Source organism: Tachyglossus aculeatus, chromosome 2 (genome assembly GCF_015852505.1).
Source record: "Tachyglossus aculeatus isolate mTacAcu1 chromosome 2, mTacAcu1.pri, whole genome shotgun sequence".
Taxonomy (NCBI): Eukaryota; Metazoa; Chordata; class Mammalia; order Monotremata; family Tachyglossidae; genus Tachyglossus; species Tachyglossus aculeatus.
The window spans coordinates 174873235-174894641 of NC_052067.1; the positions used below are offsets into that span (position 1 = coordinate 174873235).

The window sequence follows — 21407 nt, forward strand, 5'->3', positions numbered from 1 at the left end:
CCTCCTACTCAGTCTCTTTTTTGGCTTCTCCTCCACCTCCCACCCTGCCTCCCAAACCCCTAACCTTGGGAGTCCCCCAAGGCTCATTTCCAGATCCTCTCCTATTTTCCATCTACCCCCATTCTCCTGGAGAGCTCATTCACTTCCACAGTTTCAACTGCCATCTCTTGACAGGTGAATCCCAAATCTACCTCACAGCCAGACTTCTCTCCTCTGCAAATCTCCCATCTCTTCCTGCCTCCAGGACATCAAATTCCTTACCTTCCCTCTAGACTATAAGCTCCCTCTAGACCTCAGTCAATTTATGGGGCAGGGAATGTATCTATCAACTCTGTTATATTGTACTCTCCCAAGTGCTAAGGACAGTGCTCTGCACATTCATTCATTCATTCATTCAATCGTAGTTATTGAGCGCTTACTGTGGGCAGAGCACTGTGCTAAGCACTTGGAAAGTACAATTTGGCAACATATAGAGACAGTCCCTACCCAACAACGGACTCATAGTCTAGAAGAGGGAGACCAACAGCAAAACAAAACAAGTAGACAGGTGTCAATACCATCAACTTAAATAGAATTATAGATATATACACATTATTAATAAAATAAATAGAGTAATTCAAAAAATATAATATATCTATATTCATATAATAAATATATTTAATATATTTAAATTTATAATTAAATTTAAATTTATATTCAGATTATATATATTATATATGATTTATATAAATATAATATTTAATAAATAAATAAATAATAAATATGTACAAATAGACACAAGTGCTGTGGGGAGGGGAAGGGGGTAGGACAAAGGGAAGGAGTGGGGGTGATGGGGAGGGGAGGAGGAGCAGAGGATAAGGGGGGGCTCAGTCTGGGAAGGCCTCCTGGAGGAGGTGAGCTCTCAGAAGGGCTTTGAAGGGAAGAAGAGAGCTAGTTTGGCAGATGTGCAGAGGGAGGGCATTCCAGACCAGAGGCAGGACATGGGCTAGGGGTCGACGGTGGGACAGCCAAGAACGAGGCAGATGACGATGACTGTGCACATAACTAGAGCACAGTAAATACGGTTTGTTGATTCCCTAACCAAACCTCTATTCCATTTAATTTGTAAATTGCTTGAGAGCTTGCATCATGTCTACTGATTCTAGCAAATTCTCCGAGCCTTTAGGACACTCTTCATTCAAGCACTCAGTAATGACAATAATAACTATGGAATTTATTAAGCAATGGGATAGATACTAATTAAGTCCTAAATGGGGCTCACAGTCTAGGTAGGAGGGAGAACAGGCATTGAATCCCCGTTTTGCAGATGAGGGAACTGAACCCCAGAGAAGGGAAGTGACTTGCCCAAGGTTACACAGCAGACAAGTTGAGGATCTGGGTTTAGAACCCAGGTCCTTTTACTCTCAGGCCTGTGCTCTTTCTCCAAGGCCATGCTGCTCCCCTATAAAGGCAGTTAGTAGGGGCCAGACACTAGGGCGAAGGGTTGGGCTAATCAATCAGTCAATCAATCTGTCAATCAGTAGTACTTATTGAACGTTTACTGTGTTCAGAGCACTGTACTAAGCACTTGGGAGAGTGCAGTGTATCGGAATTGGTAGACACAGTCCCTGGAGAAGACACAAAGCTGATCAAATCAGACCCAGTTCCTTCCCCACCAGGGCTCATGGCCTAAGAGGTAGGAAGAGCAGATTCCCTATTCACTGGTGAAAAAATGGAGGCACAGAGAGGCCAATCATCTTGCCTAAGATCACACAGCAGGGCAATGAAAGGTCCTGGGCTAGAACCAGGGTCTTTCTAATGAATCTTTCTCCTACCCATGGTGGCAAAACTTCTGAATGTAAATTCCTTGAGGGTAGAGATCATGTCTGCCAACTGTGTTGTACTGAACTCTCCCAAAAGCTTAGCACAGCGTTTATGTCCATATCAGTCGTTTGTTTATATTAATGCCTGTCTCCCCCTCTAGACTGTAAGCTCCTTGAGGATAAGGATCATGTCTACCAAATGGCTTATAATGTACTCGCCCATGCGCTTAATAAAGCATTTATGTCCATATTTGTAATTTATTTTTATATATTAATGCTCCTCTCCTCCTCTAGACTTTAAACTCATTGTGGGCAGGGAACATATCTAACAACCCTGTTCTATTGGACTTTCCTAAGTGCTTAATAGAATGCTGTGCACATGGTAAATGCCCAGTAAATACGATTGATTGATTTCATTGTTCTGCACACAGTAAGGGCTCAGTAGATAGTGTTGATTAATTGGTTTCATTGTTCTGCACACAGTAAGCAAACAAAAATTTCTCCCTATTGGCTTCAAAGCTGTCCATATCCTTGCCCCCTACTATCTCACCTCCCTTCTCTCCTTCTGCAGACCAGATGGCACCCTCCACTCCTCTGCTGACTTAGCTCTCTTAGCTCTCTTCCTCCCTTCAAGACCCTACTGAGAGCTCACCTCCTCCAGGAGGCCTTCCCAGACTGAGCCCCTTTCTTCCTCTCCCCCTCGTCCCCCTCTCCATCCCCCGCATCTTACCTCCTTCCCTTCCCCACAGCACCTGTATATATGTATATATGTTTGTACAGATTTATTACTGTATTTATTTTACTTGTACATATCTATTCTATTTATTTTATTTTGCTAGTATGTTTGGCTTTGTTCTTTGTCTCCCCCTTCTAGACGGTGAGCCTGCTGTTGGGTAGGGACTGTCTCTATATGTTGCCAACTTGTACTTCCCAAGTGCTTAGTACAGTGCTCTGCACACAGTAAGCGTTCAATAAATATGATTGATTGATTGATTGATTGCTGCCGCTAACCTCCTCACCGGGCCTTCGTTCTCGCCTGTCCCGCCTCCCACCCCTGGCCTAAGTCCTACCTCTGGCCTGGAAAGCCCTCCCTTCTCAAATCCTCCAAACAATCACACTTCCCCCCTTCAAAGCCCTACTGAAGACTCACCTCCTCCAAGAGGCCTTCCCAGACTAAGCCTCCCCTTTTCCTCAGCTCCCCCTCCCCTCTGCATCACCCCAACTCTCTCCCTTTGCTCTTCCCTGCCAACCCCACAGCACCTGTGTATATTCATTCATTCATTTATTCAATCGTATTTATTGAGCGCTTACTGTGTGCAGAGCACTGTACTAAGCACTTGGGAAGTACAAGCTGGCAACATATAGAGACGGTCCCTACCCAACAGTGGGCTCACAGTCTAGAAGGGGGAGACAGAGAACAAAACAAAACATATTAACAAAATAAAATAAATAGAATAAATATGTACAAATAAAATAGAGTAATAACTATGTACAAACATTTATACATATATATAGGTGCTGTAGGGGGGGAAAGGAGATAAGGGGGAGAGGATGGGGAGGGGGAGGAGGGGGAGAGGAAGGAGGGTTGAGTGGTTACTGTGTGCAGAATACTGTACTAAGCGCTTGGGAGAGTACAATACCGCAGAACTGGTTGGCACGTTCCCTACCTACAACAAGCTTGCAGTCTAGAGGGGGTGACAGACATTGATACAAATTAACAGTTTATAATATGTAACATAAACCTATATATCTATAATTCCATTTATTCATATTAATGCCTGTTTACTTGTTTTGATGTGTATATATATCTATAATTCTATTTATTTATATTGATGCCAGTTTACTTGTTTTGATGTTCGTCTCCCGCCTTCTAGACTGTAAGCCCTGTGTGGGCAAGGATTGTCTTTCGATATTGCTGAATCGGACTTTCCAAGTGCTTAGTAAAGTGCTCTGCACACAGTAAGTGCTCAATAAAAATGAATGAATTAATTAATTAATGAAGTCAGCTCTCGGTAGATGGCGTTGAGTGATTGTTTGATTGGAACTGAACCTAGTTGAGAGTTGACTCAGGAGATCTTCACCAAAACCCTGGTCATTCCCAGTGTTTTCTCCTGCCACCCTCCACCTCCCCCTGGGAGGAATCACTGGCAGGAGCCATGGGGATCCCCTGGAGCTGCAGCTGGGGAGCCCCCACCCAGTAAAGGCTGCCCTCGGGTTCCATCTCCTCTTGGTCCACTGACCATAAACACCGCCAGTCAATCAATCAATGCTATTTATTATTATTATTATTATTATTATTATTATTATTATTATTATTATTATTATTATTGTAGTATTTGTTAAGCACTTACTTTGTGTCAAGCACTGTTCTAAGCACTGGGTAGATACAAGGTAATCAGTTCGTCCCACGTGGGGCATACAGTTTTAATCCCCATTTTACAGCTGAGGTAACAGAGGCACAGAGAAGTTAAGTGGGTTGCCCAAAGTCACACAGCAGACAAGTGTCAGAGGCAGGATTAAAACCCACATCCCCTGGCTCCCAAGCCCGTGCTCTTTCCACTAACCCAAGCTACTTCCCTATTCATTTATTTATTTATTGAGGGCTTGCTTACGTTGTGCAGAGCACTGTACTAAGCACTTGGGAGAATCCAATATAGCAGAGTTAAATGACACGTTCCCTGCCCACAATGAAACAGCATGGCCTGGTGGATAGAGCACAGTCCTGGGAGTCAGAAACACCTGAATTCTAATTCCAGATCCCCTACTTGTCTACTAAGTGACCTTGGGCAAGTCACTTGACCTCTCAGGGTCTCATTTACTTCATCTGAAAAACAGGGACTAAGACTGAGAGCCCTTTATGAGGCAAGGACCATTTCCAAAGTAATTAGTTTCTATCTACCCCCGAGTGTGGTACAGTGCCTGGCACAGAATAAACACTTAACAGCTACCATCTACCAAGATGGACTTCACATTGGCACTGCATTCTGCATGACTGCCCGTGGACATCTAGACATCAAGAAGCAGCGTGGCTTAATGGAAAGAACTTGGGTTTGGGAGTCAGAGGTCATGGGTTCTAATCCCAGCTCTGCCACTTGTCAGCTGTGTGACCTTTGTCAAGCCACTTTGCTTCTCTGTGCCTCAGTTGCCTCATCTATAAAATGAGGATTATCAATCATATTTATTGAGTGCTTACTGTGTGCAGAGCACTGTATTAAGCGCTTGTGAAGTACAAGTTGGCAACATATAGAGACAGTCCCTACCCAACAGTGGGCCCACAGTCTAGAAGGGGGAGACAGAGAACAAAACCAAACATATTAACAAAATAAAATAAATAGAATAGATATGTACAAGTAAAATAAATAGAGTAATAAATACGTACAAACATATATACATATATACAGGTGCTGTGGGAAAGGGAAGGAGGTAAGACGGGGGGAGGGAGAGGGGGACGAAAGGGAGAGGAAGGAGGGGGATCAGTCTGGGAAGGCCTCCTGGAGGAGGTGAGCTCTCAGAAAGAAGAAAAGAAAGAGGGAGGGAAAGGGAGACAGCCAGTGGAATAATAATAATTGTTGTATTTGTCCAACTTGTACTTCCGAAGCACTTAGTACGGTGCTCTGCACACAGTAAGTGCTCAATAAATACGATGGAATGAATGAATGTTAAGTGCTTTACTCTGTGCCAAGCAGTGATCTAAGCACTAGCATAGACACCTTGTATGAAGACTGTGAGCCCCCCATGGGACAACCTGATCACCTTGTATCCTCCCCCAGTGCTTAGAACAGTGCTTTGCACATAGTAAACGCTTAACAAATCATCATCAATCGTATTTATTGAGCGCTTACTGTGTGCAAAGCGCTGTAATTATTATTATTATTACCTGAGCCTTAGTTCCCTCATCTGTAAAATGGGGATGAAGACTATGAGCCCCCCTGTGGGACAACCTGATCACCTTGTATCCTCCCCCAGCACTTAGAACAGTGTGTGGCACATAGTAAGCACTTAACAAATATCATCATTATTATTATTATCTGTGCCTGAATGACCTCATCTGTAAAATGGGGATGAAGATTGTGAGCCCCCCGTGGGACAAACTGATGACCTTGTATCCCCCCCCCCCCCCCCCCGGCACTTAGAAGAGTGCTTTGCACATAGTAAGCGCTTAGCAATGTCATCATCATTATTATGATCTGTGCCTCAACAAATCCCATCATTATTATCTGTGCCTCAGTGACCTCATCTGTAAAATGGGGATGAAGACTATGAGCCCCCCTGTGGGACAACCTGATTACCTTGTATCCTCCCCCATCACGTAGAACAGTGTGTGGCACATAGTAAGTGCTTAACAAATCCTATCATTATTATTATGATCTGTGCCTCAGTGATCTCATCTGTAAAATGGGGATGAAGACTGTAAGCCCCCCGTGGGACAAACCTGATCACCCTGTATCCTCTCCCAGCGCTTAGAAGAGTGCTTTGCACATAGTAAGCGCTTAACAAAATACCATCATCATTACGATCTGTGCCTCAGTGACCTCATCTGTAAAATGGGGATGAAGACTGTGAGCCCCCCGTGAGACAAACCTGATGACCTTGTATCCTCCCCCAGCGCTTAGAAGAGTGCTTTGCACATAGTAAGCGCTTATTCATTCATTCATTCAACCATATTTATTGAGTGCTTACTGCGTGCAGAGCACTGTACTAAGCACTTGGGCAGTACAAGTCGGCAACATATAGAGATGGTCCCTACCCAACGGCAGGCTCACAGTCTAGAAGGGGGAGACAGACAACAAAACAAAACATATTAACAAAATAAAATAAATAGAATTAATATGTACAAGTAAAATAGAGTAATAATATGAACAAACATATATACATAAATACAGGTGCTGTGGGGAAGGGAAGGAGGTAAGATGAGGGGATGGAGAGGGGGACGAGGGGGAGAGGAAGGAAGGGGCTCAGTCTGGGAAGGCCTCCTGGAGGAGGTGAGCTCTCAGTAGGGCTTTAAAAGGGAGGAAGAGGATTAACAAATCCCATCATTATTATTATGATCTGTGCCTCAGTGACCCCATCTGTAAAATGGGGATGAAGACTGTGAGCCCCCCGTGGGATAAACCTGATCACCTTGTATCCTCCCCCAGCGCTTAGAACAGTGTATGGCACATAGTAAGCGCCTAACAAAAACCATCATTATTATTATGATCTGTGCCTCAGTGAACTCATCTGTAAAATGGGGATGAAGACTGTAAGCCCTCTGTGGGACAACCTGATCACCTTGTGTCCTCTCCCAGTGCTTAGAACAGTGCGTGGCGCATAGTAAGCGCTTAAGAAATGCCATCATAATTATTATGATCTGTGCCTCAACAAATCCCATCATTATTATCTGTGCCTCAGTGACCTCATCTGTAAAATGGGGATGAAGACTGTGAGCCCCCAGTGGGACAACCTGATCACCTTGTATCCTCCCCCAGCGCTTAGAACAGTGCGTGGCACACAGTAAGCCCTTAACAAGTCCCATTATTATTATTATGACTTGCGCCTCTGTTCCCTCATCTGTAAGATGGGGATTAAGACTGTGAGCCCCATATGTAACCTCCCCAGCGCTTGGAACATTGCTTTGCATATAGTAAGCGCTTAACAAATACCATCGTTATTATTATTATTACTGTCTACTGTGATGGGAAAGTCCCTCACCACAGCGTTTGTGAGGGAAAATCAATGTCATATTTGTTGAGCACTTACTGGGCACAGAGCACTGTATGAGAAGCAGCATGGCTCAGTGGAAAGAGCCTGGGCTTTGGAGTCAGAGGTCATGGGTTCAAATGCCAGCTCTGCCAATTGTCAGCTGTGTGACTTTGGGCAAGTCACTTAACTTCTCTGTGCCTCAGTTCCTTCATCTATAAAATGGGGATTAAGACTGTGAGCCTCACATGAGACAACCTGATCACCTTGTATCCCCCCCAGGGCTTAGAACAGTGTGTTGCACATAGTAAGCGCTTAACAAATACCATCATTATTATTAGGTGCTTGGGAAAGTACAATACAACGAAGTTAGTGGACACATTCCCTGTCCACAGAGGTAAGTTCTCTTTTTAACCTAAGTTTGAAGCGTCAGCAAGACATAATAATAATAATAATGATGGCATTTGTTAAGCACTTACTATGTGCCAAGCACTGTTCTAAGTGCTGGACATCCAAGTAGAGATGTCCCTACTCCCCATCCCCCCACCTTACCTCTTTCCCTTCCCCACAGCACCTGTATATATGTATATATGTTTGTACATATTTATTACTCTATTCATTTTACTTGTACATATTTATTCTATTTATTTTATTTGGTTTATATATTTTGTTTTGTTGTCTGTCTCCCCCTTCTAGACTGTGAGCCCACTGTTGGGTAGGGACCATCTCTATATGTTGGCGACTTGGACTTCCCAAGCGCTTAGTACAGTGCTCTGCACACAGTAAGCGCTCAATAAATACGATTGAATGAATGAATTAATTAATATGAGACAAGCTGATTACCTTGTATTTACCCCAGCGCTTAGAACAGTACTTGGCACATAGTAAGCACTTAACAAATACCATCGTCATTATTATTATTACTATCTAGAGTCAATTAATCAATCAGGAGAAGCAGCGTGGCTCAATGGAAAGAGCATGGGCTTTAAGTCAGAGGTCATGGGGGCCTCAGTCAAGTCCCAACTCCACCAATTGTCAGCTGTGTGACTTTGGGCAAGTCCTTAACTTCTCTGGGCCTCAGTTACCTCATCTGTAAAATGGGGATGAAAACCGTGAGCCCCCCGTGGGACAACATGACCGCCTTGTAACCTCCCCAGCACTTAGAACAGTGCTTTGCACATAATAAGTGCTTAATAAATACCATCATTATAATTATTATTATTATTAAAGCGAGTGTATTTTCTGAGCAATTACAGTGTGCAGAGCACTAGACTAAGCGTCTGCGAGCAGATGATATAATTGGTCGATTCAACCTCTGCCCGCAGAGAGTTTACAGTTTGGATGGGCAGACAGACATTAAAATCAATTAATGGTAGAGCAAGTAGATTCTACAGATCTGCAAGTAGGACCTTCATTCAATCATTCATTCAATCGTATTAATTGAATGCTTACTGTGTGCAAAGCACTGTACTAAGCACTTGGAGAGTACAATATAACAACAGACACATTCCCTGCCCACAACAAGCTGAGTCTAGAGCAGGGGAGATTGATATTAATACAAATAAGTAAATAAAGAAAGAATAAATAAATTACGGATATATATATAAATACCGTAACTTTACCGTTACTTGGTTTTAATGTCTGTCTGCCCATCCAAACTGTAAACTCTCTGCGGGCAGAGGTCGAATTGACCAGTTGTATTGTCTGCTCTCAGACGCTTAGTCTAGTGCGCTCTGCACACTGTAATTGCTCAGAAAACACACTCGGTTTAATAATAATAATAATAATAATAATTATAATGATGGCATTTATTAAGCATATATATATGCTGTGGGGATGGGAGGGAGGATGAATGAAGGAGCAAGTTAGAGCTGTCTAGAAGGGAGTGGGAGAAGAGGAGAGGAGAGGTTAGTCAGGGAAGGCTTCTTGGAGATTTGAATAAGGCTTTGAAGTTTGGGAGAGTAATTATCTGTCTGATCTGAGTAGGGAGGACATTCTAGGCCAGAGGTAGGATGTGGGCAAGATGTCAATGGTGAGGTAGAAGAGAATGCTGTAGGGTGAAAAAGTTAGCATTCAGGAGCAAAGTATGCAGGCTGGGTTGTAGCAGGAGAGTAGTGACTTGAGGTAGGAAGGAGCAAGGTGATTGACTGCTTTAAAGCCAATAGTGAGGAGTTTCTGCTTGATGAGGAGGTGGATGGACAACTGCCAGAGGTACTCCAGGAGTGGGAAAACATGGTCTGAACGTATTTGAAGCAAAATGATTCAGGCAGCAGAATGAGAAGCAGCATGGCTCAGTGGAAAGAGCACAGATTTTGGAGTCAGAGGTCAGGGGTTCAAACCCTGGCTCCACCAATTGTCAGCTGTGTGACTTTGGGCAAGTCACTGAACTTCTCTGTGCCTCAGTTCCCTCATCTGTAAAATGGGGATGAAGACTGTGAGCCCCCGTGGGGCAACCTGATCACTTTGTAACCTCCCCAGCATTTAGAACAGTGCTTTGCACATAGTAAGCACTTAATAAATGGCATCATTATTATTGTTATAATTATTATGAAGTATGGAATGGAGTGGGAAGAGACAGGAGGCTGGGAGATCAGCAAGGACGCTGATACAGTATTCAAGGTGGGATGGGATAAGTGCTTACATTCACGTGGTAGCAGTTTGGTTGGAGAGAAGGGTGGATTTTGGTGATGTTGTGAAGATAGAACTGAGAAGATTTAATGAATATGAGGGTGGAATGAGAGAGAGGAGTCAAGCATAGTGTCAAAGGTTATGGGCTTGTGAGACAGAAAGGATCGTGGTGCCTCAGCCTCTAAAGGCTGAGAATGAGCATCTGGAGAGATAAGAGGAGAACCAGGAGAGGACAATGTCAATGAAGTCCTCGTGTCTCTCTCCCATCCTCGTGTCTCTCTCCACTTAAATCCATACTTCATGCAGCTGTCCGGATTATCTTTGTCCAGAAACGCTCTGGGCATATTACTCCCCTCCTCAAAAATCTCCAGTGGCTACCAATCAATCTGTGCATCAGGCAGAAACTCCTCACCCTGGGCTTCAAGGCTGTCCATCACCTCGCCCCCTCCTACCTCACCTCCCTTCTCTCCTTCTCCAGCCCACACCACACCCTCTGCTCCTCCGCCGCTAATCTCCTCACGGTGCCTCGTTCTCGCCTGTCCCGCCATCAACCCCCGGCCCACGTCATCCCCCGGGCCTGGAATGCCCTCCCTCTGCCCATCCGCCAAGCTAGCTCTCTTCCTCCCTTCAAGGCCCTGCTGAGAGCTCACCTCCTCCAGGAGGCCTTCCCAGACGGAGCCCCTTCCTTCCTCTCCCCCTCATCCCCCTCTCCATCCCCTCCATCTTACCTCCTTCCCTTCCCCACAGCACCTGTATATATGTATATATGTTTGTACATATTTATTACTCTATTTATTTATTTATTTATTTTACTTGTACATATCTATTCTATTTTATTTTGTTAGTATGTTTGGTTTTGTTCTCTGTCTCCCCCTTTTCAACTGTGAGCCCACTGTTAGGTAGGGACTGTCTCTATATGTTGCCAATTTGTACTTCCCAAGCGCTTAGTACAGTGCTCTGCACATAGTAAGCGCTCAATAAATATGATTGATGATGATGATGATGAAGCCAAGATTGGATAGTATTTCCAGGAGAAGGGGGGGGTCCACAGTGTAAAATAATAATAATATTAATTATGGTATTTGTTAAGAGCTTACTACATGCCAAGCATTGTTCTAAGTGCTAGGGGGGGATAAAAGGTAATCAGGTTGTCCCATGTGGGGCTCACAGTCTTAATCCCCATTTTACGGATGAGGTAGCTGAGGCACAGAGAAGTTAAGTGACTTGCCCAAGGTCACTCAGCAGACAAGCGGTGGAGTCGAGTTTAGAACCCACGTCCTCTGACTCCCAAGCCCGTGCTCTTGCCACTAGGCCATGCTGAGAGTTCGAGAAGGATTAGGATGATGCAGAGGCCATTAGATTTGACAAGGAGTAGGTCACTGGTGACTTTGAAGAGAGGAGTTTCCATGGAGCAAAGGGGACAGAAGCCCAATTACAGGGATCAAGGATGGAGTTGGAGGCCAGGTAATGCATTACTAGATGAGGAGGTAGAAAGCCAAGAGAAGAGGGCTAATTTATTGCCACTGGAAGAGTAGACCACAGCATGGGTGCCAATGTGGCAGCCAGATTCAGACCAAACTGAAGGAATCCAGGGCAATGGGAAGTTTCCAGTCTTCATGTGGGAAGACTAGATTTCCCACAGATACCACCTTCAACTCCTTGGTCAATCGATCAGTGAATGGTATTTACGGAGCAGTTACTGTGTGCACAGCACTGTCCTAAGTGCTTAGGAAATTTTAATGCAATGGAGTTGGTAGAAGTGATCTCTGCCCTCAAGGAGCTTACAGTCTACAGGGGGAGGCCGATATTAATGTAAATATATAATTTATAATCTATAATTTTAGACAAGTATATAGCTGCTGTGGGACTGAGGGTGCGATGAATACCAAATACCCAAAGGTCCCAGATCTAAGTGCACAGATCTAAAGAATATATGCCCACTACCAATCAGTCAATCAAACAATGGTATTTATTGAGTGCTTACTATGTGCAGTTCCTTAGGGCTGCACCTGGAGAGTTTCTAGTACTCTACCAGTCACGACTACAGGAGGAAGAGTCAAGCGGAGGCATCTCGATTCCATTCCTAGCTTGTACAGTGGCTAGCGAGTGGCAGGCAATTTGCTGCAAGTCAAAACTCACCTGTGCTGGGCAGCAGCGGCATGGGAGAGAGTCAAGGGTGGAGACCTGAGTTTACTGCATGGAAGGAGGCGATGGTCAACCACTTCTGGATTTTTCCTAAGAAAACTCTATGGATACACTACCAGAACAACTGCAGATGGAAGTGGAGCATTTTGGGAAAGCTTAGTACAGTGCTCTGTACACAGTAAGCGCTCAATAAATACGATTGAATGAATGAATGTGTCTATGGCATTGCTATGGGTCGAACACAACTCGACAGCATAAGACAACAACAACAACTGAGTGCAGAACACTAGATTAAATACTTGGAAAAGTACAATTCAACAGAATTAGCAGACACATCCCCTTCCCAGAAAGAGCATCAAGTCCTGTTGACTGAAATTCAGTCTCTAATCCTGGAAACCTCACATATCTGCTACATGACCTTGGGCAAGTCAATTCAATTCTCTGGACCTCAGCCACCTCATCTGTAAAACGGGGATCAAGAGTGTGAGCCCTATGTAGGGAAGGGACTGTGTCCAACCTGATTACATTATATCTACCCCAGCACTTAGAACAGTCCTTGGCACATGGTAAGCGTTTAACAAGCACCATAATTATTGTTATTATTTATTCTTTAACATGGCCTGGTCACTAATATCAGTGAAACAATGGTATTTATACAGAATGGCCTAGTGGAAAGAGTCTGGTCCTGGGAATCAGAGGACGTGGGTTCTAATCCCAGCTCCAACGCTTGTCTGCTGCATGACGTTGGGCAAGTCACTTAACTTCTCTGTGCCTCAGTTACCTCACCTTTAAAATGGGGATTCAATTCTTGTTCTCCCTACTACTTAGACTGTGAGCCCCATTTGGGACCTGATTATCTCGTGTCTACCCCAGTACTCAGAACAGTGCTTGACACATAGTAAGGGCTTAACAAATACTACAATTATTATGATTCTTATCATCATTGCCATCATTGTTATTACTATTAAGTCCTTACTGTGTGCAAGTTCTTGTCCCAGCTCCTCCACTTACCTGCTGATGACCTTGTGAGAAGCCTGTGGGAGGGTTTTTGAGGAGCCAGGTTTGGTGTTTTTTGAGCACCTAGAGAAACAGCATGGCCTAGAGAAAAGAGTTGGGCCCGGGAGTCAGGGGGTCTGGGTTCTAATCCCAGCACCACCACTTTGCTGTGTGACCCTGGACAAGTCATTTCGTTTCTCTGGGCCTCGGTTACCTCACCCGTAAAATGGGGATTCAACACCTGTTCTCCCTCCTACTTAGAATGTGAGTCCCATTTGGTACCTGACGATCATGTTTCTACCCTTGCACTTAGTAAAGTATGTGGCACATAGTAAGAGCTTAATAAAAGCCACAGTTATTATTACTGTGTGCCGAGTACTTTACTGAGCACTTGGGAGTATACTCCAGAAGCTAAGTATGCCCTCCCTGCCCTCTAGGAACTCACAACCTAATGTGGGAGACAACAAAACTGAGAGAAAAATGAGGATTATAGAACACTTTCAGGGCTTCACATCTTTTTCATTTTTGTTTTCCAGTGACATCACTGACAGATCCCCAGAATGGCAGACCCCTCAGCAGTCAAGAAGAAAATGGCAAGCTGCAGTGCCTTGAAGGTTTAATCAACTCTTCTTAACCTATAAATAATTCAGTTAGAAAACTGTAGTTGACGAAAGATGCACTGAGTTTAAATAGGAGGGACATAACACTTACCAATATGGAATTTGCTTAAAATAAGCATTTACATGTGGAAAGATTCATTCCAAACTTAATTAAATTTTCCCCAAGCCTTTCAAATCATGCTGGAAATACTATAGGAATTTTTAAAAAAGTTTCCAAAGAGTTCATTTCTATTGGAGACAGAAATTCTGCAACCCAGGCTTTGGTGCTCCTCCCTTTCTAATTCCATAATTGAGAAGCAGTGTGGCCTAATGGAAAGATCTGGCCCTGGGAGTCAGGAGGATCTGAGTTCTAATCCCAGCTCTGCCACCTGTCTGCTGTGTGACCTTAAACAAGTCACTTCACTTCTCTGAGCCACAGTTACCTCGTCTGCAAAATGGAGAATAAGATTGTCAGCCCAGTCAAGGACCGTATCCAACCTGACAACCTTGTATCTACTCCAGCACTGAGTAAAGTGACTGGTACATAATAAGCGCTTAACAAATCCCATAAAAAAATATTTTATTCTGAAGTGTAGACTCTCCTTGGGGGCGGAGCCTAAATTTTTTTTTTTTATGGTATTTGCTTAGTGCTTACTTTGTGTCAGGCCCTGTTCTAAGCACTGGGGTAGATTGAAGGTAGTCAGAGAAACAGCATGGCTCAGTGGAAAGAGCCTGGGCTTTGGAGTCAGAGGTCATGGGTTCAAATCCAGACTCCACCAATTGTCAGTTGTGTGACTTTGGGTAAGTCACTTCACTTCTCTGTGCCTCAGTTCCTTCATCTGTAAAATGAGGATGAAGACTGTGAGCCCCACGTGGAACAAGCTGATCACCTTGTATCCCCCCAGCGCTTAGAACAGTGCTTTGCACATAGTAAGCGCTTAACAAATACCATCATTATTATTATTATTATTATTATTATTATTATTGATAATCAGGTTGGACACAGTCCATGTCATGCATGGGACTCACAGTCTTAATCCCCATTTTACAGATGAGGTAACTGAGTCACAGAAAAGTGAAGTTCATTCATTCATTCAGTTGCATTTATTGAGCACTCACTGTGTGCAGAGCACTGTACTAAGCATTTGGAAAGTACAATTTGGCAACAGATAGAGATAACCCCTACCCCACAACGGGCTCACAGTCTAGAAGGGGGAGACAGACAACAAAACAAAATAAGTAGACAGGCATCAGTGGAAAGAGCGCAGGCTTTGAAGTCAGAGGTCATTGGTTCAGATTCCGGCTCTGCTAATTGTCAGCTGTGTGACTTTGGGCAAGTCACTTAACTTCTCTGGGCCTCAGTTACCTCATCTGTAAAATGGGGATAAAGACTGTGAGTCCCCCGTGGGACAAACGGATCACTTTGTAACCTCTCCAGCACTTAGAACAGTGCTTTGCACATAGTAAGCACTTAATAAATACCATTATTATTATTATAAATAGCATAGTGACTTGCCCAAGGTCTCACAGCAGACAAGAAGCCAGGTCCTTCTGACTGCCAGATACAGGCTCTATCCACTAGGTCATGTGGCTCCTCAGATTGAGGTACAGCCTCCTCGGAAGGAAAGCTAGTAGGGAGAGGCTGAAGAGAATCTTGGGGATTTGTCCCACCCAGTTCTCTACAAAACCAAGAGAATATTGTCCCTTCCTCCAAAAAACACCGGACAGATCTATAGCTTCATGCAGGCAAAGGCCTAAGAGCTACAAAATGTTTCTGTCTGAACTAGTGATGCCATCTCCATCTGAAAAAGGTCTTTTTTTAAAAATCATCACTGTGTGTTTAAAATTTAAAATCATTTCTCTCTGAGCAGTCTGTGGCCTCAGCTAAGTAAGTATCTCAAAGGTCAAAAACAAATTGCAGGTATGTAATAGGCGGTCACTTTTAACTTTTGCCCTGTGGACAGCTGTTGTTTGCTTTCAGATTAAAGGGAAGACCTCTCATGTTGAAATATTTGGGTAATATTTACTTCATTAGATTGTCATTCGCTGAGTTCGTGTGCCTGTGAAAATGATACGTGCAATGGTGTTTACCGGTGAATTGAGTTGCTTTTAATCCCTGCACTGGCTCTGAAGCATCAGAAAGACTTTGTTTGCCTTTCTAATGCCGAAAAGAGAAAAATAGCCGTTGATTTGGAACTGAGTTATCAAAGTTCTTGATTGGATTATCAGAGTTCTCGGCCAGTGAGCGGGGCCTGGACTTAGTCGAACCCCACCTCGGGCATTTCACCATGTGCTGTGCCCCTGCCTACCTGTTTGCTCTTTGTGCTCCGGCCCGGCGTTAGCCCTACTCTGGGCCCGGTGAAGAGAGCCCGGCTCTGGGTGCCTGGAGACCTGGGTTCCAGTCCCACCTCTGCCCGGTGGGGAAGGTTTCTGAAAGAAGAACCATCGGGGCTCCCCGTGAGGTGGGCGGTCCTGTAGGGAATCTGGAAAACTCTCTGGCCAATGTGGGCAGGGAAGACTGCGGGGGTGACCGAGGCCACTGCCCAAAATGGAAGGAGCTCCAGTTTGGAGTCTGTCTTGGCCCTCTGTCACTGCTCTCAGCAGCAGGGCCTGTGCTTTGTCAAACCCCTCCGCTGTGCCCCTCCTCGCCGGCTTGCTCATTACACTCTGGCCCGGCATTGGCCACGGGCCATGGTGGCCACACCTGTCAGTGGGGCCTGGGCATCAAACCTTCCAAGGGCCTTAACCATGTGCTATGACTTTGCCCACCAGCTTGCCATTGCACTCCAGTCCAGCATCAGCCCTAGGCCACAGACACTGAGGCCATCAGTGGGTCCTGTAGTTTGGTCAGACCTCTCTGAGGGCACTTCATCCTGTGCTGCGCCCCTGCCCGCCTGCTTGCCCTTTTCCTTTTTCTGGTATTTGTTAAGTGTTTACTATATGCCAGGCACCATATTCATTCATTCAATCAGTTTTATTAGTGCTTACTGTGTGCAGAGCACTGTACTAAGCACTTGGGAAACTACAATACAACAATAAACAGTGACATTCCCTGCCGACCACGAGCTCACAGTCTATACCTAACACTGGGGTAGATACAAGGTTAGACACAATCCATGTTCCACTTGGGGATCCCCTTCTTAATCCCCCATGGTACAGAAGAGGTAACCAAGGCACAGAAAAGTGAAGTGACTCACCCAGGATTACAAAGGAGACAGGTGATGGAGTGGAATTAGAACCCATGACCTTATGAGTCCCAGGCCCGTGCTCTATCCATTAGGCCATGCTGCTTCTCAGGTGTGCTTGTTGATCTCGGGCCCTAGCAGGAAAACAAGGGGCAAGAATCAGAGGGCATGGATGGCACTGCCATTTCATAGTCATTCATTCATTCATTCATTCAATCAATCATATTTATTGAGTGCTTACTGTGTGCAGAGTACTGTACTAAGTGCTTTGGAAAGTACAATTCAGCAACAGAGACAATCCTTACCCAACAACGAGCTCACAGTCTAGAAGGGGGAGACAGACAACAAAAACAAAGCAAGTAGACAGGCATCAAACCATCAAAATATAATTATAGATGTTTATATATATATACCTCATTAATAAAACAGAGTAACAAATATGTACAAATATACGCAAGTGCTGTGGGGAGGCGAAGGGGATAGAGCAGAGAGAGGGAGTAGGGGTGATGGGGATGGGAGGAGGAGCAGAGGAAAAAGGGGGCTCAGTCCGGGAAGGTCTCCCAAAGGAAGTGAGCTCTAGTTGGGTTTTGAAGAGGGCGAAGAGCACTAGTTTGACGGATGTGAGGAGGGAGGGCATTCAAGGCCAGAGATAGTTCTTGGGCCAGGAGTCGATGGCGGGACAGGGGAGAATGAGGTACAGTGAGAAGGTTAGCTGTGGCAGAGGAGTGGAATATGTTGAATGGACTGGAGAAGGAGAGAAGGGAGGTGAGATAGGAGGAGGCGAGGTGATGGAGAACTAGAGCTTTGAAGCCAATGATGAGGAGTTTTTGCTTCAGGCGAAGGTTGATAGGCAACCACTGGAGATTTTTGAGGAGTGGGGTGAAATTCCCAGAGTGCTTAGGTAGAAGATAATCAGGGCAGCATAGTGAAGTATAGACTGAAGCGGGGAGAGACAGGAGGATGGGAGATCAGAAAGGAGGCTGATGTAGTAATCCAGTCAGTATATGAGAGATTGAACCAAGGTAGTGGTTTTGATGGAGAGAAAAGGGTGAATCTTGGAGATGTGAAGGTGAGACTGGCAGGTTTTGGAGATGGATAGGATGTGTGGGGTGAATGAGAGAGCAGAGTCAAAGATGACACCAAGGCTGTGGACTTGTGAGACAGGAAGGATGGTAGTGCCGTCTACAGTGATGGGAAAGTCAGGGAGAGGACAGGGTTTGGGAGGGAAGATAAGGAGCTCAGTCTTGGACATGCTGAGTTTTAGGTGGCAAGAAGACATCCAGGTGGTGATGTCCTGAAGGCAGGAGGAGATATGAGCCTGGAGGGAGGGAGAGAGAACAGGGGCAGAGATGTAGATTTGGGTGTTATCTGCATAGAGATGGTAGTTGAAGCCATGGGAGCAAATGAGTTCACCAAAGGATTGAGTATAGATGGAGAAAAGAAGGGAACCAAGAAATGACCCTTGAGAAACCCCTACGGTTAGGGGATGGGAGCGAGAGGAGGAGCCAGCCAGCAAAGGAGACCGAGAATGAATGGCCAGAGAGATAAGAGGAGAACCAGGAGAGGATGGAGTCCATGAAGCCAAGGTTGGATAATGTGTTGAGGAGAAGGGAATTTTGTCCACAGTGTCAAAGGCAGCTGAGAGGTTGAGGAGGATTAGGATAAAGTAGGATAGTCGTGGCTATATAGTCATGGCTCTAGAGCCCCTCACTCTGTGCTCACGCTCACCCTGCCTCCCTCTCTGAACAACTCTCGCTCTAATCAGATGCAAACTAGAGACCGTGCCCTTCTGCGGCTGGATGCCAGACATGCAGACACACATGACACTACATGCACTGTGTCAGACCCACAGCCTAAGCTGATGATATCATATCAGCCATGTTGCAGAGGTCTCCCAAGCCTTCTGCCCTCCGTCCTCCCCCAAACTCAGAGTATTGTTCCAGGGGGATCCTAGAATGGCTTTGTTCTCCCTGTCAGGTCCCCTTGGTGGTGGACGCCACTAACAGGAGCTGAGGCTGACAGAACCTGGGCTTTGACTATAAAAACCCCAGATGTAAAGGTGGTCAGAAATAACAGTAATGGTATTTGTTAAGCACCTACTATGTGCCAAGCATTGTACTAAGCAACAGTCTTGCCTCGTGCTGTCGATTCATCTCCGACCCATAGCAACACCATGGGTGCATCTCTCCCAGAATGCTCTGCTCTCTATCTGCAACCTTTCCGGGAGTGGATCCACAGAGTTTTCTTGGTAAAAAATCCACTAAGCACTGGAGTAGTACAAACTAATCCCTTTACTCTTCCCACCTCCCAGCCCCAAAACAAAGCTCACCTCCTCCAGGAGGCCTTCCCAGACTGAGCCCCCTTTTTCCTCTCCTCGTCCCCATCCCCCCGCCCTACCTCCTTCCCCGCCCCACAGCACCTGTACATATGTTTGTACAGATGATGTGCATGTAGCTTTATTCCTCTTTATTCTGATGACCTGACACCTGTCCACATGTTTTGTCTTGTTGTCTGTCTCCCCCTTCTAGACTGTGAGCCCATTGTTGGGCAGGGACTGACTCTATATGTTGCCAACTTGTACTTTCCAAGCACTTAGTACAGTACTCTGTACACAGTAAGTGCTCAATAAATACGACTGAATGAATGAATGAATGAATATGTAATTTTATTTATTTGTATTGATGTCTGCCTCCCCCGCTCTAGACTGTGAGCTCACTGTGGGCAGGGTTGTCACTGTTTATCATTGTATTGTACTTTCCCAAACACTTAGAACAGTGCTCTGCACACAGTAAATACTCAACAAATACGATTAAATGAATGAAAGAATGAATGAATGTGGCTCATGGTCTAGGTAGGAGGGAGAACAGGTTTTGAATTTCATTTTACAGATGAGGAAACTGAGCCCCAGAGAAGCAAAGTGACTTACCGAAGATCACATAACAGGCAAGTGGCAGAGCCAGAATTAGAACCTGGGACCTCTAGCTGTCAGGTCTGGACTCTTTCCACTAGGCCACTCTGCTTCTCAGGCAGGGGCCCACCCAAGTCAAAACCAGATTGTCCTGCTTCAAAGAGGACAAACGACCACTTGAGTCCTCGACGAGCCCAAATCTGCCATCCAGTTCCAAGGCAGATAAGGGCTAAGTGATCTCTTCCCCACCTCTCCTGGCTCCTCGCTGCCCTGCTTTACCTCATCAAGGGTGTGGAGGATAAAAGAGATCACCTTTTTGTTTGTTTGTTTTATAGTATTTGCTAAGCACTTACTATATGCCAGGCACTGGCAATAAGCACTGAGGTAGATACAAGGCCCTCTTCTACATAAGGCTCACAGACTTCATCCTCATTTTACAGATGAGACAACTGAGAATTAAAGTGACTTGCCCAAGGTCACACAGCAGACAATTGGAGGAGCTGGGATTAGAACCCAGGTCCTCTGACTCTCATGACCAGGCTTTTTCTACTAGGCCATGCTGCTTCCTTGTGATGAGCATTGTAACCGGATTACTCATTATTATAATTATATCCAAAGATGTTCGGAGTCCATACTGAACATGAGGCCTAGTACTGCGTCAGTAAGTCCCCCTGATAGATTGATTTGATTAATAGTCTGCCACAGATCAATGTTGGACATGGATCCAACTGATTGGACAATCAAGATTTGATTAGACTCCCTTTGCTGAGTAGTATGAATCATTCAATTGATCCATCAATCAGTGGTAATCCTTGATTGCCTCCTCCATGCTAGACATGGCATTGAATGAGGAGAAGTAGCATGGTGTAGTGGATAGAGCACGGGTCTGGGAATCAGAAGGACCTGGGTTCTAAACCCAGCGCTGCCACTTGTCTACGTTGTGACCTTGGACAAGTCGCTTCACTTCTCTGTGCCTCAGTTCCCTCAGTTTCATCTGGAAAATGGGGATTAAGACTGTGAGCCCCACAGGGGACAGGGACTCCATCCAACTTGATTAGCTTGTATCTACCCCAGCAATTAGTACAGTGCCTGGCACTTAGTAAATGCTTAACAAATACCATAATTATTCACTATTATTATTATTATTACTATCAATGCCCAGGAGAATTGCAGCAGTAGAAAGACAGAGTCCTTGCACTTAAGGAGCTTACCATCTAGTGGAGAAGGAAGAGATGCAAAAATGATATTGTCGCAAGGCCCCAGTTCGTACCAACCAGGACCTTCTTGGACTGGGGGAGTCTCAATGACACGGTGTACAGTTCAATCCACTCCTCTGATCGCCAAGTTTACTATGGGAAATTTTTACTTAGTTTTGCCAGCGTGCACGGGAGTGACACATATATACACACTCCCTCACTCCACTCTGCCAAGGGTCCAATATCAGTCTGTGGTCTAAGGAACCCAT

At 45.0% G+C, this 21407-nt stretch overlaps 1 protein-coding gene across 3 annotated transcripts in view; it reads left to right on the top strand.

The window, feature by feature from the left end:
* The window catches only part of LOC119921217 (solute carrier organic anion transporter family member 1B3-like), a 101250-nt gene that overhangs the window by 19579 nt on the left and 60264 nt on the right, over positions 1-21407 (top strand). For 2 of the 3 annotated variants that reach the window (XM_038741562.1, XM_038741559.1), the window contains exon 2: positions 13787-13864. In XM_038741562.1, coding sequence (XP_038597490.1) covers positions 13811-13864 — 54 coding nt within the window. In that variant the 5' untranslated portion in view covers positions 13787-13810. Of the gene's footprint in view, positions 1-7853; positions 7879-13786; positions 13865-21407 lie in introns of those variants that run through there. The other variant, XM_038741569.1, reaches the window with a different exon arrangement.